We start from the raw sequence: 25187 nt of genomic DNA, 5'->3' as shown, positions 1-25187 counted from the left end.
GTCAAATTTATTCAACAATTGTCAAAATAAATCGATTAGGCCTCATCTAGATATTTACCGAAGAGGAATTCTGAATATAGGCCTACATAAAACTGGAGTTTCTTTTTAGGTTGTTCAAGTCCGCGAGGAATGGATTGCTATCGCTATCTTGCGATTGGTGGAGTGCGAAAAGGCGGTGGTCGAAGGCGCAGGCGCAACGGCTTTGGCCGCCATTTTGGCTGGAGAATTACCCGAGCTCAAAGGAAAGAGGTCAGCTGATGAATTTCAGTTTCGTAATATCACTCTAGATTCCATGCCTCGATTTTTTAATATTTCGTTGTTTTTAGGTAGGCCTACTCTGTCTTTGGTTACTTTATGACCCCTCGCTTTCCCCCATTTGGACCTTTTCACCTTCCCACCCCTTCCCTCTGATTCTTTTCCACCTCCCACAAGTACGTGATGTTTATGGTGTATCAGTGTACTGTGACTGGAAATAATGATTAAAAAGCCACAGTAATGCAAGTGAGAGACTGTATTTTTCCAAAATACAAAAGGTTGGGGAGCTTTCGACCGTTTGCACAACGGTCCTCTTCAGCCAATTGTTGTGTAAACGGTCGAAAGCTCCACCCCCCTTTTTTTGAACCTTTCTTTGTATTTTGGAAGATACAGTCTCTCATTTACATTATTGTGGCCTTTTACTCAAGTAGGCGATGCTCTGGAAAAGATGAAGAGAGAAGAGTAATAGGCAAGGTGAGGTACAGCCATTACATAGAAAATGTTGGGTCCTTCCCTAGAGTAGGAAGCAGAAACATTTGGTAACTGCATGGAAACAGGTAATAAACTGATCAGGTAGGCTTGGTTGCACCATTTTCAGGTAGGCTTGGTTGCACCATTTTAAAGTGGCTTTTAATAATATTTTTTTCACGTTCACCTAGGACATAATTTGAGATATGGTACGCCTTATAATAGAATCTAAAGATTTTTGTTTGAATTCTGGTCCATTTGTAGTCACTTTCACAAACTATATCCTTTCCCAAATAAGCAGATCTTTCGTATTCATCTGCAAATCCATTGACATCGTAATTTTTCAGAAATTTTGTCGTTTTTAAATAACTAGAACAGGAAACTTCATGAAACTTCGTTAAGTCGCCATCTAGTAGGTCTAGAATTTTTTTTTTTTCGAATACTTAGGCCCTCGCCCTACACACAAAGCTTTGATTCAACATTTATGGTTCGTGAATATTTTTTGTTTTTGGTTTACACTACCTCTATTCTCGTCCAACTTCTGACGGTTAAATGATTTTCGGAAATGATCTCACCTCCTACTTGTCTCTCAACAGGATAGTAATCCCTCTTTGCGGCGGTAACATCGACACCACAGTCCTAGGCCGGTGCTTAGAGAGAGGTCTGGCCGCAGATGGGCGTCTAGTCAAGTTCACAGTCACAGTCAGCGACAGACCAGGAGGTGAGAAAGAGTCGTTACCTTGAATTAGGCTTATAAATTAGTCCCAGGAGGTAAGGAAGATTGTGTGGTTTTTAGTAAGTAATTTGACTTTCCCCAATGTATGGTAAATTAGGCCTACTTTAGACGCTATTTTATATAGTATGTTTTTATAACACGGTATACCTCGTAGAGAAGAACCCAAACAACTTTATTTCTCGTCCGTCTTGTCCCTGCGCTTACCCGTTCGTTTTGAAGTTCAAGAAAATTCCACAACCCGGACGGATATATTCAAGCATTAAACGAAATTTTATTACATTCCTGATGACAGCTTTGTAGGTCAAATCCCTATCGTAACATTGAAAAGGGGCTGAACATCAAGAAGGGGCCTTAATACTTGTCCTGTAGGAAGACAGACTTACCTAAAACTGAGTTGTGCAAGAAAAATATTGTGAAAAAGAACTCCCCTGATGAAGTCATAAGGTCACTGTTTTTAGAACATGATGAAGCTCGTAATAGCGACTATAAAATTCATACAGATGGCTCGAAGTATATATATACAGTTTGTAACGAACCCTTATTTCTGTGGGGCCGCCACGTTCTTTAAAATAGATCTTAATTACTGGGGACTAGGAGAGGTGTGAAGGACTGTAACAATCTCAAGGAGAAGGGTGCCAAAGAAAATACTCAAATTACCTTAAAACTAATTTATTAACATTACTATAATACAAAAAATGTACATATGAGACCAGATTTCAGACAGCTCAGCAAAACATAAAAAAAAATCAATAATAATTTTAAAGAGCACAATAATGGCTCGAAAACCCTTAAATACGGAAAATTCAAAGCAGCAGTAAAAGTCAATAATAGACATACATAACATTACACAGTAATAATATGAGTCACACTTGCTTCATCAACAATAACAATCATAAATAAACAGGAGTCATACTCACTCCAACACATAATAACCTCGTCTTATATTAATGACGACCATAATCGTCATATATTAATGACCATAATAACCTTGTCATATATTAATGACAACCATAAGAATCGCAAAAGATCCACTCTTGAGACGCACGGAGAGAGAGACACTTAAAACTACGAGGACGACTATCGAACACTTCCATGCTGACCACAGCTGTTCAGCTGCCACAGAACACCTGGAAAAAACCGGGGACTACTCAGTCTCCCACTCCTCTTCGGGAACAAAATCCTCAGGAGCCACCATCGCACACTTCCATGCCGATACCATCTCCTCGGGAACTAGGCCAAGGTCCTCCTCCGTTGTCTACAGAAAACCATCGCCAGCTACTTCCAAAAACAATCATTGGCTGACAATCTCTGCTACTGCTGCCATCACCAACCACAAGGCGATACTTCAAATCCACCGCTGTCGTGTTCTCCGAGAACTAGACGGTGTGCTGCCTGAAATCTGACGGACTGAAAAAAAAAAAAAAAAAAACAGCAGAGACGAACGACACCTCTCCTCCCCCACAAAAAATACCGGAGAGCAGGTAAACAATTCAAACAATGTAGTTTAAAAAGAAAAACAAACCATCAGAAAACCTGACTGAACTATCTACCATTGTTAAAGCCCTAGATATAGCATATCATTCAAATAAGAAGCCTTGTGTCATATATCCATATTGTAAAAGTGTTCTGGAAAGCCTGAACAAATTATAATACATCCCATCCATTCGTACAGAAGACTCAGGTGTGGCTGTTTCGCATTTCATGTAGGCGTAAAACAGTGTTTTTGTTGGATTCCTGGTCATGCTAGGATTCCTGGGAATGAAGAGGCAGATAGAGAAGCAAAGAATGCCTGTACCCATGGTGAAATTGATACAAATAAGAGTGCCCCACTTAGATATGAAAAAATCTGTTCGTAATTGTATACTAATTGGCCGGAGCGATGGTCATCTCCCCTTCTTGCTAATACTAAGTTAAGAACTGTTTGACCTCAAATAGGATTTTGGCAATCATCCTATCAAAGCGACAGGAGGACTGAAGTTATTGTAACAAGGTTGAGGATTGGTCACTGCCGACTGACGCACAGTTTTCTTCTTAATGGTAGCAATGCTCCAGTGTGTGTTCACTGTGATAGCCCTTTGACAGTTAAGCACATCCTGGTCCACTGCACCAAATATGCTAATGAGAAGCGGATGTACACCATCTAGATGGTAAAACCATGACTGAAATTTTAGGACACAACATTGATGTTGGCCCCGTTTTGAGTTTTTTAAAGGCTTGTGGTTTTTATGAAAATATCCTGTAACTTCGTATAGATATGTCTTTTTTATCTTATTTATGGCAGTTTTAATTCCATCAGAGATTAAGTCTCTTCATTTTGCCTTTTTAAATATTGATCTTTAGAATATCTATTTTACTCATTATTTATATAATTTCCATTTTCATTCATTCTCCTCATAGCGCTGAATGACCCTGTGGGTCCCAGTGCTTGGCTTTATGCCTAAATCACATATTCCATTCCAGTCCTTATATTTAGGAAAGATGTTCTAAGTTAAAATATGCTCTTTATCTCACGAAGATTTTATACGTTGAAATAGGCCCTTTATTTTATAAAGAATCAATTAAAGTAGAACCTTTATTTTATAAAGAATCAGTTAAAGTAGGCCCTTTAATTTATAAAGAATCTGCTCTAACTTATACTCAGACTTCACTTCAGAAATGCACGTGTGAACCTCTTTTCTGAAAACTTTCAGGAATCGCTGAACTGACCAGACTTTTGGCAAACTTGGGCGTTTCCATCAAAGACATGATGCACGAGAGAGCTTGGATTAAGAACGACATCTTCAGCGTTGAGGTGAGTCATTGAAATGGGAGAGGAAGGGGAGGGAAGATGTTTGTTTGGTTGGGGGGAGGGCCGTCCAGAGTCCATGGAAAGGACAAGGATTAACTTAGACGTATGTTTATTGGTGTATCTTACAAAGCTGATTAGCAGTTAAGAGATGTTTTTACTTGGGGGTACAGCTGATATTGTGTAGCAATTATTTGTATATTTTCTTATTTAAGTATTCTGTATATCACTTGAAATCTACATAATATTCATTGGTTTAAGATGTGACTTAACTCTGGTTAATGAATTCACAGCTTTTACTTGAATTCTTTATTTTTCCAGTCCAGTTGTTAGGCTTCTTTACATTTTGACATAACAAGGAGTGAAAAAATCTGTTTTGCTTCATTATGTTTACTAATACGGGCAGACATATGGAGTACTATACTGTATATCATTCAGATCTGTAACCTTGGATTGTGCTGGTTCTTATTTGTATGGCTTAGTTCAAATGCAGTATGAAGTAATTTTTCAGAGAGAATGCATTGGTCTTGCTCAGTGAACACTGGTGAAAATTAGTCATACCGCATTTAACTATGTACTGCAGTACGAATGGTATTAGTATTTTGGATATTTAATAACATGTTACATAATTTTCAAGACACATCTTTTGCATATATATATTGCATTAATTTGTAAATAACATGTAGAATATATGCACTGGCGTATATTAATTTTATTACACTATTAAAAAAGTACAAGGTCTATCACAAAGCACAAAGTACATTTTATAGTTTACAACTTAGGTAGGTTTATCTCTACGATTTTCTAATGGAAAAGAGTTCAAGAAACTAAATTCATTTAACAAAAATTACAAAATACATCGGCTCTGTATCCCATAACACTACCTTAATAAGAACCAGTATCCGATTTTATAGTAATATCATATCGTAATCTTTCCTATTCATGGTTACGGATTTGTTTACAACGCTTCTAACAAAATATATGCTAAGTAAGGAAGCCTTCACAAACGGCTTGCTCTGTTTAGTATGTGTTAATGGGCATTTTCACCGAAACACATTATAACCAGCTCGGAGTCTTGCATATATATACAATTCAGTGGTACTTGTCACACAGTTTAGTCTTAAGAGACTTGCCACACGTTTGAGGCGTGCAATGCAAATATCAGTTGTTTTTATGCAGCAAAATATCTATAATCCCTGTCTCATTTGTTCATATGTTGGTCTAAAACCTAAGTATAGACTAATATGTACTATACTGGTAGTAGACTGCTGAAGCGGTGTGACATAGACTATGCACATAGTTGTGCTGTCCAGTTTTGAGATTTATTAGTCTTCACAGCAATATGGGTTTTTAACTCTCAGGTAATCAGTAATTAAAAGCAATATTTGAAAGGAATTCATCACTATTTTGAAGACTGCATATTCAACTGCTATGGGCAGCAACTACCAGAGGTTTAGCTGTCTGATGAGGTATGGTAGAAAGACAGTTTTAAAAACTTATGCTACTTGGATTTTTATGCTTGTATCATATTACCAATATGCATTTCTCTAAATAGCACCGCTGCATTTTAATTCAAGTGGCTTTCACGGCTACTAGTGTAAACAAATATAATAATCAGTCAAACATTTTTAAGAAAGCTTAAGCTGGATGTAATCTTAATGGGAGAAAGTTAAATTGGACGGGTAGCATATGTTTATATGGTTCTCTCTCTCTCTCTCTCTCTCTCTCTCTCTCTCTCTCTCTCTCTCTCTCTCTCTCTCTCTCTCTCTCTCTCTCTCTCTCTCTTCAAGCTCAACAGATTCAGGTTGCCAATGCAAACTAAATAATCATATGTTATACGATCAGGAGGACGATGGAGATTGCGTCTGGCTCACAAGAAGGGTCAGTTTAGCCTATTTAAAGTCGAGAGCAGTATATTTTGTGTCACTGAAGGCCTTTGCACACATATGGGATTGGTTCACTGATGGTGCTAATGCTTGAGCATAGTAAATCAGCCCCACGTTGCTTTATAAAGAAAGGCATTTCTACTGCTTGTATGTAATTGGTCGCTGTTAACTATGTGCATAAATTGTAGGAACACTCACTTGTAAAGCCACTGATATTTGCACTGCTTGACTGTTGCTGAGACCTTCGTTGATAGGCCTATGTTATGTGTCTCTGTAACGCCAAGTTCCGAAGTGCTTGCTTGATGTGTCTCGCAGGTGAAGGTGTTATGCGAGACCCGAGACAAGGAGCACTCGGAGGAGTTGCGAACGACACTCCTCCAACGTTATGAGATCGTCCGGTTTGGCAATATGTCGCCTGCTGCCACAGCTAGCGGTCAACTGTAAAAAAAAAAAAATAGTTATAAATTTCCTTCCGATCTCTCACTCGCCGTTAATATAAGAATAATGATAAAATCAAGAAGTGATCCAAAGTATGTAATTATTTTAGTTTTTTAATATGTACATGTATTTTTTCTAAAAATTTGTGCCCATATATTTTTATGTAGATGCAAGTCGAAAGATTTCAAGTACGTTTAGTTTAGTCACCGCTTAAAAGAGAGCACCAGCAGGCTTCTTGGTTTGAGATTTCCGTTTTCTTTCGTTTACAAGTACAGAAACTTGTTAATTTTGAGTTTCTTTTGTGCATGTTTTGCAACACCAATTTTTTGTGTGTGTTGTTAATGCCTGGTTATTTAAATTGCAAAAGCCTTTGACTGAGATTTCTGACTTTGATCTGTGTTTCTGCACGCTTTTCACCCAAGTCACATTCTGCATGGTTTTTTTTTTCAGAACAAAATTATAATTTTTCCCATTTATTTTATTGCACATAGGTTAGACTATACATTATAAACTCATTTTTATACTGACGTAGTTTATAGCTTTTATATATTTTGGGTAATTATTATTTTTCGTGGATCATGGGGTTTTTAAAAATATTTACTACTTTATTGAAAAAGGTTTTACGTTTTGGTAGTTATTTTTCGTGGATCATAAGGTTTTTAAAAATAATAATATTTACCATTTTATTGAAAATTTTTATTCAGGTTGTTAAAAGATTCACGTTTATTCCTTATTATACAGTAAGGGGATAGAATGATTATAAATATTCTCTGGTCGTTATCTTGGTAAAGATCGTTGGTTTGTGTGATAGTCCTAAAGAAGAATGAGGATAGTCTCTATAGCCATAAGAAAGTAGTAATTATTGAACATTTGTGATATAGAGAAGAGACGGTATTAATTCCTGGCTGAGTGGATCACAGGAATGATAAATTATTCTTTATCATATTTGAACGTACAGTAGGTGTTATTTATGATAGAAACTGACTGTAGGAATCGAATTTATACTTATAGAAATTTTAAAATAACGATACCGTAAGAGGTTATAAATATAGCGACTTAACAGTGCTTCAGATTTTTAGATTATCAAACCGATTAAATTACGATTAAATTAGATAACATATATAAGTTTAAACTGTGCAGGTCTGTATAGCTATGTAGCTTCCCACTGACATAAAAAGAGGTTTTAGCGTCGCACTGAGAGGTGACCCCATTGCTTACATATTAATCTGAGAGTATAATTTGTTTTCAAATGTAAACGACGTGTCTCAAGTATGCCACTATTTATTCTATGTTGGCAATATAGAATTTTGCCCCAAGGCCAAGCGCTGGGACCTATAAGGTCATTCAGCGCTGAAACGGAAACTGATAGTCGAAAGTTTTGAAAGGTGTAACAGGAGGAAAACCTCGCAGTTGCACTATGAAACAATTGTTAAGAGAAGGAGGAAAGTAAGATGGAAGAAAGAGAATATGAACAGGGGTACAGTAAAAGGAATAAAAGGGGTTGCAGCTAGGGGTCGAAGGGACGCTGCAAAGAACCTTAAGTAATGCCTACAGTGCACCGCATGAGGTGCACAAAGCACTATCCCCTCCTACGGGGTATTCAATGTTGGATTCTTCTTTCATTCTCAGTATTAACCTAGATTTATATCTGTTGTTTCAACAAGTGGCACACTGGTGAACAATGACTCTACGCCAACCATTTCACTGTAATTTAGCATTGATAATTTATTCTTGACTGACATTGTAAAGATAATTTCTGAAAGAAACTTAATTGCTAGATTATATATAGTTTCTTTCTAGGTAATATATATAATTAATTGTATTTGTAGAACACGTTATTGGTCCAAAGGCGTTGTTCAGTTTGGGAATTTTAGGTACATAAAGTTTTTCATAAATACTTTAAAATAGCTTTACAGTTATTTTGCGTAACAGCCTATTTAACTTATTCCTGCTGTTCAATAACAACGCAATCCTGTCCCCAATTACTCTGAATTGTGAGACATCAGAAATCGTAAGCTCAATTTTTTATGTGTAATCCAAGTTGTTCATAACCACAACATCCTTGCCCTTAATTGGTCTGGTTACAACTGTTGGTTGGGATGAGATGTGAAACACGCTCATCTAAAATGCAGGTTCTTTATTAGGTAAGGTTACAAAGGAACAAGGACTATACGTGTGAGCAACCGAACTCAGAGAGGGGAAGCAGCGTAGTGAGGGTCCACAGCGATGTGAGGTTGAGGGTCAGTGCCAGGGGTTGGTACTAGGTACAGGAAGCGGCGGTTCCTCCAGTATACTCAACCGCTGGGGAGGTAAACTTCTTAGTCCCTTGACCTGCCATGGCTCATGACGATACCGACCTTGTCCCAGCAGTGAGAAGTTGGATCCTGGATCCTGACTGTCCAACTTCTAGCCAGGGTAGGGGATGTGCATATTGATTGTACAACCACTGAACAAGTTCAGCTCTGGTGGCAGCACAGTGATCGCAATCCTTGGCTTTCTCAACCATTCCTGCGAGAATGACTGAGGGTGAGCAGGCATGCAGGAGCAAAGTGGATGGCCACATAGGATTTGTGCAGGGGAGCGGCCCGTGAAGTTTGGAGTGTTCCGTAACTCCAAGAGGCCACACTTGAAGTGTTAACAGTCGATGTTATCGCAGGGCGCTGTCTTCAGTATAAGATGCTTCATGGCCTTCACAGCAACCCTGGCTTGGCCATTGGACTGTGGGTAGTGTGGGGAAGTAACAAGATGATGTACTCCCCATCATTTTGTGAAATCCCTGAATTCAAGGCTGGTGAATTGAGGTCCACCGACCTCCCTGAAATATCTACAAAAGATCCTTATCGTTGCAGAGGCAGTTAGTATCACTTCAGCATGGGGCAACCACAGGCCAGCCAGAAAGGCTGTGGGTCAGGACGAGGAATGACTTTCCTGCAACACCGAAGAAGTCCACTGACACAGACTTGAAGGGCCTAGTAGGGTGGTCGTTGTTTTGAAGAGGTTCCTGCTTAAGGCTGGGTTGCAAAGCCTGGCAAGGCTTGCAAGCTTGGAGAGTACTTGTAATGTCAGAGTCAACTCCTGGTCTGTTGTGCCCACTACTCTGTGGCTTCTACCATTCTGTGACTGTCAAGGGGTTGTGATAGAGTAAAGCGACAAAGGGCGGCAGGAATACAATTCTTGCTCCACAAAGTAAGAGTTCAGTGCTGATTGAGAGGCTGTCCCGTAGTTTCCAGAATGGGAGCAACAAATCATGTAAGTTGTAACGATTGGTAGAGAGTCCTGAGAGCACAGTCTCGAAGACGGATGTACGGCGGGTCCTCCCTCGCTGAAGCATGAAGATCTTGAATAAACCTGTTGGCGTCCTGAGATGAGGCGTCGTCCTCTTAGGCTGCTGCACGAGTGGTGGCGATGGTCCTGTTGTATGGCCCAGCCTTAACACAGTCTGTTTCATCTTGTAGTGTGAGCTGGCTGACAGGGGCAGGCAACAGGGCATCGAGTATGCTGAGCTGCTTACCAGCATGCCACACAACTGTGAACAATGCAGTGAGGTTTTCTCCTTGAGACATTGCAAACAGTGGTTCTCAACTGCATGCAGTGTAATGGTTGAGAACTGGCACCAGTGGGTGATGGTCTGTCGTATGTCATCAGTGTAAAATGTTGGAGGCCTATCAGGTATAGTCTGCATTTGACAATAGCCCAGATTACAGCCGGCTAACATGAACTCGATTGTGGCGTAGCACATCTTGGCGTCAGTGAGGAAATGAGAGCCACACTGTACCAAGTGGAGTCTTCCATTGCTGTGGTCCTGTAGAAGATATCCTAGTCCATTAAGTCGAGAAGCGTTGGTCTGTAGGATAACTGGGAGGACTGGATCAAAGGAGGCAAGGACTGGTGGGCTAGCCAGGGCAGTTTTCATTTGGTGAAATGCTCTGGGGTCCATACAAATGCACACTTGGGACTCATAAGGGGTCTGAAAGGCTGAGCTGCGTTAGCTATCTCAGTGTAAAGTCGCCCAATTGGTTCACAAACCCCATGAATGAATGAAGATCCGTCAAGTTCATCAGTGTAGGGAAGTCCTTGATTGCTTCTACTTTGTCGAGGTCTGTCTATTGCTGCTACTTTGTTGGGGGTCTGCTGAAGTGCTGTCTTTGGCGATCCAAAATCCACAGAAGGTAACACTGGAGGTGGCGACCACAAACTTGTCCTTGTTAATTGTAATGCCAAACTTGTGGCACCTTGTTAACATCTCATGGATTTGGCGTAGGTGGCTGGGGAAATCCTTGTCAAACAGTAGGATGTCATCGACTACCTTGACGAAATTCTTGACACATGGCAGAGCCTTGTCTCCTCAAAGGGAGCAGGCATTGCTTGTGGCTGCAAATCCCATTGGACCTCTGCAATGCTGGAATCAGCCATAGGGTGTGATGAATGTAGTTAACTTTTGATTCTCCTCTGCAAGTTTGCCCGTACCCATGCAGGGTATCTGCAGTGGTGAAGAGCCTGGCCTTTGGATCAATGCTGCAGACGCTAGACAATGGTGAGGGTGACGGGTGGGCTGGGCATTTTACTTGGCTGTTGAGGTTCTTGAGGTCATCAGTGATTCGAACGCCTTTGTCTTAGGTACTGTGACGAGTGAGTGACACCAGTCTGAGGGTTCACTGGTGGGCTTAGTGATACTCTGATCTACCATGAGCTCAAGCTCTGCCTTGACTTGTTCCCGGAAGGCATATGGCATCTGGCTAGGTGTGTTGATGGCAAAAGGTACAGCATCTTCTGTAAGATGGATTTCCATTGGGGGTCCTTCCATAGGCTTTAGTGGGGCTCACTTCAGTTCTTCCTTTGAGATCAGGACGTCCTTGAACTCTGGCTTCGGCAGGTGACATGGTGCCTTGGCTCAATGCCTCTTGTGGGCACAGTTGTTGCAAGTGCTGTCTGCTGCTGGACTCTTCTCTTTGGATCCATGCGTGCAGTTGCATGACTGGCAGGAAACAGTCTGTGATGGTGTGGTAGTGGTGGCATCCTTTCCATATTCCTTTTGCTTCCTGTAGTTTGAGAGGGCTCACAGCTAAGAGGGTGAAGCACAAACTGCAGAAGTGGCCTTCCTGGTGACCTCACAGGTGCAACACATGTTGATAATATCCTGTTGAGGCGCATTGGTGTCAAGGGCTATCAGTTTCTCAGTCAGTTCTTCATCCCTGACTCCCATGAGGATGATTATCTTCATCTGGATTGGCTCACAAACTGAAGATCTACCAGGATAGACTCTATCTGCTTCCTATGCAATGTTCTTGAGTCTCATGTAAAATTCTGAAAAAGACTCCCTCTAACTGTTTGCAGGTGAGTAGCTATTTATGACGCAGATTCTCGTTGGGAAGGCTCTTGATGTGTTCTTGAAGGGCATCTAGGACTTCGTCGACACTTAATCCAGTGTCTGGGGGTATGTCTAAGGTGTGCTCAAGAATCCTTGGTGTCTCCTAGGCAAGACATCCTCATCTGGATTAATTCTCTCTGGATAACTTGGACAGATCCACCATGACGGAATAATTGTCCTGTCGATGTTGCCATTCCTGAAAAATTTGTAGGGTTGCTTCTGGGCGAAGGTGGGGTGGGTTCTGGGCGATTGCTTTCTGTGGAGGGGTACTGATGGGGTCGCTGCACCCTCTTGTGGTGAGGTAGGAGCTGCAGGTGTCAGAGGAGGTGCACTGGTGCTTCCTGTGGTTGCTTGTTGTATTTGCAGAAAGGTGCTGTAGTGGTCTGCTTCCTGTTGCCTGCAAATTTCGTCGTCCTCTCTCTGTCGTTGGTTCCTTAATTCTTCCTGTTTTCTTTGTCTCTCCTCTTGTCTGATCCTGGCATGATCCTCGATCCGTGATTTCTCCAGGTACTGTATGAGAGTAAGGAAATCAGCTAATTGGGGTATTGTAGTCTGGGGGTGAAGAGCGGGTGGGGACTGTGTACGGTAGACAGGGTCTTGTGAACGCTGGGCGAGTGGGGTGTCGTCAAGTTCATCGTGAGAAGTGGAAAATCCATTGTGATTTACCCCCACACAGGCTTAAAACAGAATTTAACAGAAAGGTACAGTATCAGTATTTTGATACTACATGCAGTGTGTGAAATACCTGCACTAGTTGGCTCTTTGGCACCACCTTACACTGCACATATGATACACTGTACATACCAGTGGGTAGCTGTTGGTGTAGGGTCCTCTGTCGGTTTTCTTATGGTTCACTGTAAGTCTCCTGTATCTTCGCTTGCTTCTTGTAACAACTTCCTATAATACCTTACTGCGCCATGCTGGTTGCGATGAGACGTGAAACAAGATCATCTAAAATGAAGGTTCTTTATTAGGTAAGGTAACAATGCCACAAGGACTATACATTGAGCAACCAAACTCAGAGAGGGGAAGCGGCGTACTGCTAGGCATTGGATTTGAATGTGTTTGGTTGCCACTTACCAGTATACAATGTTATATACGTGGGAGGCGAGAATACGTTATACAATTACAAATACATGTTACATATAAATTATAGTATCTACAGTAGCTATATTTTTATAATTCTTAAATGTTTCCAATATTTTCAGATGTTCTGGAAAGATCCTGTTAGTTCTCGGGAATTTTTAAAATTTACTGAAGGACTGGAACTCACTAATTACATTCTGAAAATCAGTATATATTACTTAGAATATTGCTTAACCTTTCAAAATTACGATTCTTAAACCTAGAAAGGTTAATTATATAGCTTTTTATATCGTAGTTGCGAAAGGTAATGCAAAATATTTAAGGAATGCAACATTCTAAGTCATATTGATTTTGAGAATGAAATTAGCAAATTGTCACTTATACCAGTCTTTTAGTAAATTTCACATATTCGTGAGAACTAACTGGATCTTTTTAGAATATTGAAAAAATATTAGGAAATATGGAGAATAAGAACAATATATTTGTAACAACAATATATTTGTATATATTTGTAACTAGACCAGATAAGGGCATGTTGGTTATGAACAAAGTAGACTACATATCAAATATGGAGCTAACTTTCGTAAATCTCAAAATTCAGAATAATTAGAGATAGTGTACCATCATACTTTTTAAACAGAATGGTAAGCTGAATAAGCTAATACGCAAAATCAAGAATAAAATAGGTGATTAGGTTTGACAAAGTATATGACAAACGCAGTGCATCTGGTTCAAAACCTGGATGCCTACGTGGTTCACCTAAACTTCAAAATCTGGATACCTGCGTGGTTTACCTAAAGTTCAAAACATGGATACGTACGTGGTTTACCTCAAGTTCAAAACCTGGATACCTACGTGGTTTACCTAAAGTTCAAAACCTGGATACTTACGTGGTTTTCCTAAGTTCAAAACCTGGATATCTGCGTGGTTTACCTAAAGTTCAAAACATGGATACCTACGTGGTTTACCTCAAGTTCAAAACCTGGATACTTACGTGGTTTACCTAAAGTTCACAAACTGGACAATGCCCTTAGACCAATCATTTTCTTTAGAGATACATGTAGTTATAACCTAGCAAAGTTTCTCTCGGGTATTATCTTACCTACGACAGTCAGTGAATATTCACTGGAAAACTCGCCCACTTTCGTTAATAAACTATCAACGTTAAACTTCAGTGAAACAGCTTTTATGGCTACTTTTGACGTAGAGTCATTGTTCACAAATATGCCATTGTTGAAAAAAATAATTTTAGACACTATTTTATGTTGAAAGAATAATCCAATATGGACTCAACAGTAGCATACTTGGGATCATGTTCAGTAATGTCTACTAAGGACTCCGTGTTTACATTTGAAAACAAACTGTACTCTCGGACCGATGGAATAACAATGGGGTCACCTTTCTCCTACTGCTGCTATCCAAACTCCTTTTTATATCACTGGGAGACTATGTTAACAAACAACTTCCCTAAAGAATTTTAAACCTAAATTTCATCGAAGATAAGTAAGTAGACGACAAATTTTAATCAAACTAGATTTACGTCAGCTAATTCGTAAGGAATGTCACTTGGCAAAAATGTCCTAAACGTACCTTATTCAGCTTAATCACATTTAGAAGGACTTCCAATTTGTCCAGGGAAAACAATGATATTAAAATTTAACAAAAGTAAAACACCTTTTATAGAAAGTTACCTGGGAAGGAATAAATCGCCAAAATCATCATCTAATGAACACCCACAGGTGAAGGTGATCGCCGAAACCAGAGACCACGAGCACTCCCTGGAACTTCGCACAGCCTTGGAGTCCCAGTACAGGAGGCTGCGGTTCGCCAACCCAGATCACATCCACGACGACTGCTGAAGGGTACAAAGGTGGACAAAGGTTACCAAAAAAAAAAAAAACGTCCTTATCATTGTTAGCAGTCACCTGGGGACACACTGTGGTCTCACATATATTAGTAGTCTTTTATTTTCTTAGCGGTTTAATTTATATACGTTTTAAAAAGTTGGTAATTGCAAATGTGTATATATATTTCCTAGTACTGCAGATTTTCCACTTCGTTTTTATCGGAGAAGGATTTTACAATGCAATATATATTTCTTCATAAAGTAGTTTTATACATACTCATGTCAGTAACTTGAAATCTTAACTGTTCACTGAAGTAGGTTATTTAGAAACTTGCAAAAATAGACAGCTCTGAATGTACGATATATATACAGGCATAATTTATTAACGACCTGGAGGTACTTAAAAATCATGATATTCACAAATAAACATTTTTAACCTGATAAGATGGATGTTGTGAATACAATATATTTTTTACTTGAAATGGCATGTCATCAATAGATTTTGTCATCTGTAGGTCTACTGTAATAGATTTTGCCATCTGTAGGCCTACTGGAATGGATTTTGTCATCTGTAGGCCTACTGTAACAGATTTTGTCCTCTGTAGACCTACTGTTTTACAGTACAGGGTCAGGGTCTACAGATTACATTGACGGAAGGGTTATTATATAATTTTGATAAGTTTCCTTTGTGCTTTTTGAAACTAAAGTGCTTTTAATATTCTCCTAAGAATATCGTAGCTAAATGACGTACATGTTCTCTAAGGGCTGGACCACTTGACGTATTTTGTTACTGGTTACGATCTTTTGGGAATATTTAAAGCCCTTTTTTTGGTAATTGTTTAAATGAATTAGTTTGTGTAGGAACCACTGCAGACTGTCGTTGAGGGTTCTGTGTAAAAAGCCAGTATTTTTTATGTTACAGTACTTATCTCTCTCTTATTTTACAATGAAGGTTTTATGGTATTGGAGAATATATATCAAATAGCAAATTATTATGATACGTTACAGCTCGTTTTCATCATGTATGAAGAATCGGTGAAAAATAAATGAACTCCACGAGAATGTGCAAGTCAGGAGAAATTACTTTGTTTTTTCTCTATCCATTTTTTTTAACTGTCAGAGAAACAATACTGATTGTTCTTTCAAGGAAACTGTTCCGGCCAAGAAAGCTGTGTTAGGGCTGAATGGGTGAGGGTAAAAAGATTTTTTTTTAAGACCAAGTTCCCGTCTTTATTTATTTTTTTTTATGAAATTCAGGTTGTTACGAGAAAGTTACTAGGCTTCAAAACATGGTCTTGAGTAGGAATTTACAAAAAATAATGCAACTGGTCTTGTAAATTACTTAGAAATCTAAAGACTTACAAAAGTAAGCTGGACTATATAAATTGGTTGTTGTTGAGATTTTTGTAGTATGCAGTGCTTCTAAACGAGGTAGACTGTTATATTTAGTGAAAGTTTAGGGAACATATTTTAAGCTAGTTGCTAAACCAATAAAGTTTTCTTATCAAAACGACTGACATATACTGTATATCAAAGTCCTTTTGAATTTTTGTTACTTTTAATTTCACTTTTATTATGAACACAGCTAAGCAATGTCAGTGCAGTACAAAGAAGTGCAAATATCTCAAGCAAATAGTGAAAAGTATAAATGATCGATATACCACATGCTGTTTTATCAAAAGGCTTTATGTTGCATAACATCGCCAGGATATGCCTACGTTAAGTTGGCATTTAATTAAAAAAAGCAAGGTTGTGTACATTTAATCTATTGGACTTTATTGTATATGCTTTTATTTATGTTTCATAGTATTGCTGAATAAAAAAAATACCTAAACTGATCGTACATTCTTTAGCCCACTAAGCCTAAGTGTTTTTTTCTTATAGGTTTTGAAAACAGTTCCTTTATAAATGTAAACGAAGTGAAACTTGAGTGGTCACTAAAATTAAGACTGCTGTTTTTCAGTGACAGTCTGAATCTCGGTTCTTTGAAAGCAAAGCCATCAATACTGCCCTAAAATGGTAGACTGCAGTATCTGCAATAATACAGAACTGAGAAAAATGGTAGATACTGCAGTTTTCCCTGGCCTTACTACTGATTTTGCAGATACTGCAAATGGGGCCCCCTAAATAAAGCACTAAAGAATCATTCTGAAACTGCAGTAACTTGTGTATTAGCGTTTCACGAGCCCAGTAGGTGGCATATCTCAATTCCGAAAATTTTGCAGATACTGCACTTTTCCATTTTAAGGCAGAATAGTGACAAACTGTTGTACAGAGTCTATACTGTAATTGCTCTCACCAACAACTGGGAGAGTAATATCTATATGTTAGGCCCATGTGACCCATTGAAGAGCTTTTGAAATAGCCAAGAATGGAACTAAGAGTTACATTCGTCCTGCTATAGAAAGATTTACCACCTACCTAGCCAAAAAACAATGAAAAGAGAACTTCCTTACGTATGGTTAGCATTCATACCTGTAAAAAGGGGTATCTGGCATAATGTGCTTGTTAGCCATAAGAAAAATGAGTACTGAATGTAAACAGCGGACTAAGGATCTTAAGCAGAATTTGCCGGGTTTTCAAATATACTTTTCGGCTCAAACTAACGGGAATCCTATTATATACACCATTAATAAATTAATCGAATTAATAACCGGTAGGCATCAAAGGCGGGGAGCTAAAAGCATAAACGAGAATTACCATCAAAAAATCAATAATAAACTCAAAACGATTTATTTTACGTTCAGACGGCCTGTGTGACTGAGGCTGGAAGACCTGAGTAACTTCACCTAACCGGACCTAGAGAGAGAGAGAGAGAGAGAGAAAACTGAAGTTGTGGAGAGAGAACTGAAGTTGTGTAGAGAGAGAGAGAGAGAGAGAGAGAGAGAGTGAACTGTAGTAGTGGAGAGAGAGAGAGAGAGAGAGAGAGAGTGCTCTGTAGCAGTGTAGAGAGAGGTAGAGAGAGAGTGAACTGTTGTAGTGGAGAGAGAGAGAGAGAGAGAGAGAGAGAGAGAGAGAGAGAGAGAGAGAGAGAGTGAACTGTAGTAGTGGAGAGAGAGAGAGAGAGAGAGAGAGAGAGAGAGAGAGAGAGAGAGAGAGAGAGAGAGAGAGAGAGAGAGAGAACTGAGAGAGAGAGAGAGAGAGAGAGAGAGAGAGAGAGAGAGAGAAAAAAAAAACTGAAGTTGTGGAGAGAGAACTGAAGTAGTGTAGAGAGAGAGAGAGTGAACTGTAGTAGTGGAGAGAGAGAGAGAGAGAGAGAGAGTGAACTGTAGTAGTGGAGAGAGAGAGAGAGAGTGAACTGTAGTAGTGGAGAGAGAGAGAGAGTGCTCTGTAGCAGTGTAGAGAGAGGTAGAGAGAGAGAGTGCTCTGTTGTAGTGGAGAGAGAGAGAGAGAGAGAGAGAGAGAGAGAGAGAGAGAGAGAGAGAGAGAGAGAGAAACTGAAGTAGTGTATGGTCTAAACAGCGAAAGTAACAAGACAGTGACAATACTGCTATTGCACTGATTGACCGACCCTAATGTATAATTCAAATCTTCCTAATTATTAAGCAAATAATTTTAAGTTCGCAATATTCTCTCGAGAGGCTAGTCGTGGAAAAAAAGTCAAACAGTGGTGAAAATTATTTTCTTTTTTTTAAGCTTTAAAATTCTGCTACAACGCAAAAGTCATTCACAGAGATTTTGCTATTGTTCTTACTCAGAGAGAGAGAGAGAGAGAGAGAGAGAGAGAGAGAGAGAGAGAGAGAGAGAGAGAGAGAGAGAGAGAGACGTATCAGTTTAAACGTGTGATATGTTTTAGAGGATAGAAGTCAAGTCACCGGCCAGTGTGGTTCAATGAAGCATTAAACTTATTGAGCTGAAATACTAAGTATTTGTAATCACACAGATAAAATAATTATATTTCGTTACTCTTTATAATCATTCAATTAAAAAAACTAGATGAAATGAAAAACTATGCTTCCACATACCAATACAGTTAACATGGTATTATTATTATTATTATTATTATTATTATTATTATTATTATTATTATTATTATTATTCAGAAAATGAAACCTCCACCAAAGGGGCCACTGACTTGAAATTCAAGCTTTCGAAGAATATGGTATTCATTAGGAAGAAGAGGAGATAGAGGGAAATACAGAAGAGATTCACTCACTTATTATAAAAATAAATTAATTAACAAATAGATAAAAATTTATTGAAATGAAAGTTGAATAGTATTAAGGTAGCAATTCTGGTGAAAAAAAAATACGCCTCAACATTTTTAGTTCTCCGCAATTAGGCCTAGCTTTGCCAAAGACCACCAAACCTCCTTTAGTTTAAATGCTGAACGGTTTCTCTAAAATCGCCACTTCAACAAATGCCATATGGTCGTTAACGAGCCGAACTTGATGATTAACGAGACACACAAGTGTATTCTGCCCTAAAATGGAAGACTGCAGTGTCTGCAAAAAATACAAAACTGAGAAAACTGGTAGTTACTGCAGTTTTCCCTTGCCTTACTACTGATTTTGCAGATACTGCAAATGGGACTCCCTAAAGTCTAAATACTCGTGGAAAGCATTGAAGAATCATTCTGAAACTGCAGTAACTTGTGTATTTTGTTCCACGAGCTCAGATACTGCAGTTTTCCGTTTTAGAGCAGTTTTGGCTACATATGAAACGGGGTGTGGAGGAAATTTTTGCAACAGTTATCGTAGCGTGGTGCACATTTTAGTAACTTGGAGGTAGAGGATATTTGATTAATTCGTAATAGGGCGTGTTTTTGCTGTTTTAGCCTGTACTGTTTTGTCAAGACGAAGTTAAACAACGACAAATACCCCTTCTGTGATGTCTGGTGTAGTCAGCAGTCAAGAGTTCTACCCAAAGGAAGGAAATAGGTTCCAGGCTGAACCTTATTAGGCCGAACGCTTACCTTCAGGACTTCTCGTGCCAGAAGTATGTTGTTCCAAGATTCGCTAAGTTCCTCCAAAGTTTCATTTTGGCGAATTGTTCAGGAAACAATCTCATTCCCCGCGGAACGACGTCGTAAACATGCCTGTAAAAGATTTGTCGACTTAGGAAAATGGAAAATTCATATTTCTGTGGATAAAGCTATGACAATGAAAACTGGCTTGCAGCTTTTTCATGAATGATCAGTTCAATTAAATTGAACTGATTGAATTGAATACAAAATAATTAAGGCCAAAGGCCAAGCACTGGGACCTGCGAGGTCATTCAGCGCTGAAAGGAAAATTGAGAGTTGAGAGGTTTGAAAGGTGTAACAGTAGGAAACCCTCGCAGTTGCACTACTGTATGAAATCACTTGTTAGGAGAGGGTGGAAAGTAAGATGGAAGAACGAGAATATGAAAGGAGGTACAGTAAAAGGAACGAAAGGGGTTGCAGCTAGGGGCCGAAGGGACGCTGCAAAGAACCTTCGATAATGCCTACAATGCACCGCATGATGTGCACTGACGGCACTACTCCACTACGGGGGACACTTGTCCAGGAAAAAGGCCTCCTTCAAGCAAACGAAACATGTTTCAAAAAATATTCCTGAATTCGAACAGAAACCGCATTCGTCCCCTCAGTAGTCGTGCCATTTTCCGTTTTCAGTTTAGCTAAATAATGATTTACTCTTTTAGTTCTCTCTTTGCCAAGCAAACAGGAAGAATTCTACTCGTTCACCTTTCAACATCCCATCAGTTCTTATCCTAACCTTCACAACTAGAGAGGGAGAGAATTCAAAATTTAGGCCAAAGGCCAAGCACTGGGACCTATGAGGTCATTCAGCGCTGAAAGGGGAATTGACAGTAAGAAGGTTGAAAGGTGTTAACAGGAGGAAAACCTCGCAGTTGCACTGTGAAATAACTGTTAGAGAGGGTGGAAAGTCAGATGAAGATGGAAGAAAGAGAATATGAACGGAGGTATAGAAAAAGGAATGAAAAGGGTTGCAACTAGGGACCGAAGGGACGCTGCAAAGACCCACTACAGTGCACCACGCCAGATGCACTGACAGCACTACCCCCTATGGGACACGCCTAAAAACTCATTCTGCATATCACAAATTCTCCTTTTCAGTGTTTGCATCACGTCGTACTTGACCCCAGTTCTATAATGGATATCATTTAACTGTTGTAACCTCCACTGTAACTGATTCAGTAACCCTATTTTTCATGTGAAATCTTCTTGGATAATTTAACAAAAATCTTGACAGCGTATCTTTGACCAATCCCACCATTCCAACATATCAGGAAACTGACATTTATGAGATTGTACCCTCTTCCACAAGTCTTGAAATTGCTCTTCTGTAATATCTGAGTCCAAACTTTTTACGTTCAGTTTCCAGTAATCTGTTGATTTTTTTTAAATCAGTGACCTTTATACTTGAGAGGACCATATTGTTATCTGAAAAATTAATTGGGATTGTGCACTCGCAATGTGACGGAACAAATTAACAGTAAAAAATCTATCTACTCGAGATCCATAATTTTCTTTTACATACGTATATTCAGGGACACCTCTAGAAAATTTATAATTACCCTTTAACGCTAAATATCTAGTATCATTGCTACAGTCCCTGAGACATGTCACACAATTAAAATCACCACCTAATATCAGGGAGTCAATATTGTCTCAGAAAAAGGGCGAGATCATTCCCAAAAAACTCCTCTCCCTCTCCCTCTAGAGTCCTCCATGAACCTGTAGGGGCATATACATTTACAATCGTGATAATGCAACCATTAAATCTTACCCTAATGCCCAGTATACGTCCGTTACAATCTGTTTGTTGTTTGTTGACAAAACTACTATATCCTTCTTTCTAGAAATACAGAACATAGTCCCTCCTTTTAAACAAACTGTCGAGTTCATTATAATATTACAACAGTTACTTAAATAGTTTAAGACTCCTGAGTCTCAAACATTATGTTCTTGCATCAATAAAATGTCTAACTCATACTGTGGCAAAAGTGATACCACCTTCATCTGTTTATTTACAACGCTCAAGCAATTGACATTTAACATCGCAATTAGTACTTCTTTTTCGGTACACTGTCATTGCTGTGTATTTTCGTTTCTTTCCTCTTCTCTTGTGATAAAATTTCTCTCGCACGTCTCATCTTGCCAACCCTTTCCATATTAAAATTCCATTGGCTTTCATCAGTTGCTGTATCCAAGATCAGCTCTTCATTTTTACCATCATTGCCAAGTAGGCCATTATATTCTCGCATAATTCCACATCAGAATCATCCCCGAGGGTCATTACATCCGTGGGTTCATCATTCTCATGAAATGACACCGTAACAGTCATATCCTTTCAGCCTTCCTCATCACTGAGTTGTTCCTTGCATACATTCACATGGTCCACTGCCATCTGCGGAACATCAGGTGACCCCTGCAAACTATAACCTTCCCGAAATTGAATGCCCAAAGGTTCCTGGACCTTTCCCTGAAAAAAGCGGGACGCCATATCTTAACCTAATCATAGAATTTTCTTGAAAATAACCTCGTGTTTCCCACACCCAAATTACAATTGGAAAACTAATCTAACCTAACATAGGCAAAAAAAAAAAAAAAAAAAAACCGGGGCCGGTGCAACACTAGAATAGCATACATCCCAGGAATTTGCGGCCGGGAGATTAGGGTACTTATTATCCTACTTAATATTAGAAATGCCAATATCACTATTATCACCTCTTACCTCATTACCACCAATCTCCTGCACACCAGTGTTTGGGCTTGATTCGACTGTACATCTAACTCCCGTTGACTGTCTTCAGTTGTATTATTTTTCGTGTGTGTAGTTCCCTAACCTTTTTGACTCTTCACCGACACAACCATTCAACGCTTTTGACGTAACATCGGTCTCATTTTCATTTACATTCGACATTTCTGATGCATCTGGACAGTCATTAAATTTAGGAAGATTCGGGAAATCGGCCACGTTAAAGACATTTAACCTGGATTCGCTTTCCATAGTACAATTAACAGCCAGATGTGTCGTCCTTCGGCATTTATAGCAAGTTTTCGCTTGGCCTTGATAAATGAAAGTTACCGTGTCCACATATGTTAGCCGACGAAGGAATGCTCTCTCTTACCTCCATCCTTGCCGTTCGGATACCGGTCAACAATCCTTTTGCTCTTCCGAGGGAAAACCTGGGTTATTTTCCGGAAGACTCCAGACACCTCCCACTTTCTAATTTATACTTTTCTCGGGTAAAACACATCAAAACAAAAAATTTCTTCTCAATGCATAACCTTCGCAAATGCTTAATAACAGAGAAAAATAATCAAATTACGACTTATAAGGTAAGACGATACCGGCCCCCCATAGCTAATACGGCAAAATTGTAACAGTAAACACCCCAAGGTTACGTTATGTTGGTATTTTTAGGTTCTTTTAGTGCCCTATCATTTCCTCGCCATTTTTGCATGAAAACCCCAAAACAATTTCCATGCAAAAATGGCTAGCTGGACTCTTTCGAAATAGCTGGCTGGAGTCTTAAAAGAGAAATTGCCAAAAACTGTTGTGTCGTACAGAGTGCACCTTCTCGTAACGACTTGAAGACACGACTAAATCATCCTCCATATGAAACGGTGCATATCTTATGGAAACATATGTGTAAACATTACCCTATTTAATAGCTCTTACAGTCTTACCTTCACCAATATCAATGGATTTGTCCTCATATTCCTTCACTACCATTTCCAACCGCACATAATCAGCGAATGTTATAATCACCCAATTGTTGAGCATTAGCTGAAAGCCGGAAATGTCTTCTAATTCTTTCACCCCTAGATGGACAAAAATGACTTTACAGGCGAGGTCATACGTCGGGTGCACAGAAAAAATGTAATCCAGTTGAGTCCTTTCTTTTCAGTTTGCCCAAAGGGGCAAAAGTATTCAAGTTGTCTCTTCCATTCACCTTCTAGGCAAAGGAAGGCAAAAACACCAAGACGCGGGAGCAGCTCAAGAGTCCGCTTCTCTCCGAAGCTCTACGAGAGTCCAATTACTCTATTAAATAATGTTTGAGTTAATAATAATAATAATAATAATAATAATAATAATAATAATAATAATAATAATAATAATAATAATAACCCTTTCGACTTTTAAAGGTGCCGGCGTATTACTGTCATAGACTATTGTTACTGGTGACAATAAAGTTACCCGTGGTGCTATTAGACTTTAAAAAAATAACACTGTAAATATATAGCTATAACAATACATCTGGGCTGTGTGAATTTGTCCCTGGTCAAGCCACAGCGTCCTAGGAATTTGTCCCTGGTCAACGCGTTCTCTGTGGAGAACATCTTGTTTTCTGCGGTGCCTTCCACGACCAGTCCATCGGAATATATATTTATCATCATAATTGTAAACTAGGTATTATGTACGAGTAACAAGTTATTTATGTCGTATGTCAGACATTGTTGATCACTATGTTCTCTGTATGAACCTGTCCTGTTTTTTAAGGAACTAAGTTTGACCTCAGGTCACCTGTAAATCTTTGTACCAGCGGTCTCTGCGAACTACGCAGACGTCCTTATCCCGCTTTACAAGCAGCTAGATGAGCAAGAGCCCGTGCTGGCATAACGCCAGCTTAATAAAAAAAAAATCAATAATTCAGCAGTGACTTGTCTTCCTGCTCATTATTTCACACCTCTCTCACAAGCTCCTGGGTTACATTAAATGATAAAAGAATCATAGGTAGGCCGTGGCGTCCTAGGCTAAGCTGAATAGAAATGTACTGGGTGCTACTTGGCTTGTTATCTACGCGTCATGAATGTTCTTTGTTATGCGACTTACACTGTTTCGCCGTGTTTAGTACTAGCTCCTCGGAAATCAAAGTATTATATACACCCATTTGATCCTCAAGGGACTAGTACTAAACACGGGAAAAAACGTATATCGCATACCAAAGTGCATTCATGACGCGTACCTAAAACGAGTCAAAGTAGCACCAATGTATTGGATATAAAATTTACCTACGATAAACATTACATTGTTTTGAAGAACATAAATACAAAAGGAAGGCCGTTCATATTATCTCATTAAATTAGTCTGAAACAAGAAGTTAACATTACGGTCCCTCTTATCCGGAAACAGACTATTGTCCTGGAAGACCATAGAGAGAGAGAGAGAGAGAGAGAGAGAGAGAGAGAGAGAGAGAGAGAGAGAGAGAGAGAGAGAGAGAGAGTTTTTGCCAAATTCGTGAACAAGATGTCCATCACATGTGAGGTCTTAAACGTGCGCACCGAAAGACAAAAGAAGCGTAAAAGTCGAACGTTAACCACAGCAGATAATAAATTAGCCAGCGAATTCCGGAATCGTCATTGT

General features: G+C 39.2%; 1 protein-coding gene and 1 long non-coding RNA gene across 9 annotated transcripts in view; one reads left to right on the top strand and one right to left on the bottom strand.

Annotated features, from left to right (window-relative positions):
* Positions 1-16702, top strand: part of LOC136829480 (uncharacterized) — a 67262-nt gene extending 50560 nt beyond the window's left edge. For 4 of the 8 annotated variants that reach the window (XR_010850400.1, XR_010850402.1, XR_010850398.1 and 1 more), the window contains 5 exons: positions 110-249; positions 1320-1444; positions 4150-4250; positions 6446-6660; positions 14762-16702. Coding sequence is in view for 3 of the 8 variants with exons in the window: in XM_067088221.1 (XP_066944322.1) it covers positions 110-249; positions 1320-1444; positions 4150-4250; positions 14762-14881 (486 nt within the window). In the remaining 5 variants the exon portion in view is untranslated. Of the gene's footprint in view, positions 1-109; positions 250-1319; positions 1495-4149; positions 4251-6445; positions 6661-14761 lie in introns of all 8 variants that reach the window. The other 4 variants (XM_067088221.1, XM_067088220.1, XM_067088222.1 and 1 more) reach the window with 2 other exon arrangements.
* Positions 12741-25187, bottom strand: part of LOC136829486 (uncharacterized) — a 28884-nt gene continuing 16437 nt past the window's right edge. Inside the window, exons 2-4 of the long non-coding RNA XR_010850403.1 lie at positions 19784-19906; positions 14714-14877; positions 12741-12887 (exon numbers count right to left, since the gene is read on the bottom strand). This is a non-coding gene — a long non-coding RNA (uncharacterized lncRNA). The remainder of the gene's footprint in view (positions 12888-14713; positions 14878-19783; positions 19907-25187) is intronic.

The sequence above is a fragment of the Macrobrachium rosenbergii genome, chromosome 44 (assembly GCF_040412425.1).
Source record: "Macrobrachium rosenbergii isolate ZJJX-2024 chromosome 44, ASM4041242v1, whole genome shotgun sequence".
Lineage (NCBI taxonomy): Eukaryota > Metazoa > Arthropoda > Malacostraca > Decapoda > Palaemonidae > Macrobrachium > Macrobrachium rosenbergii.
This window is presented reverse-complemented; position numbering and strand designations above follow the sequence as displayed.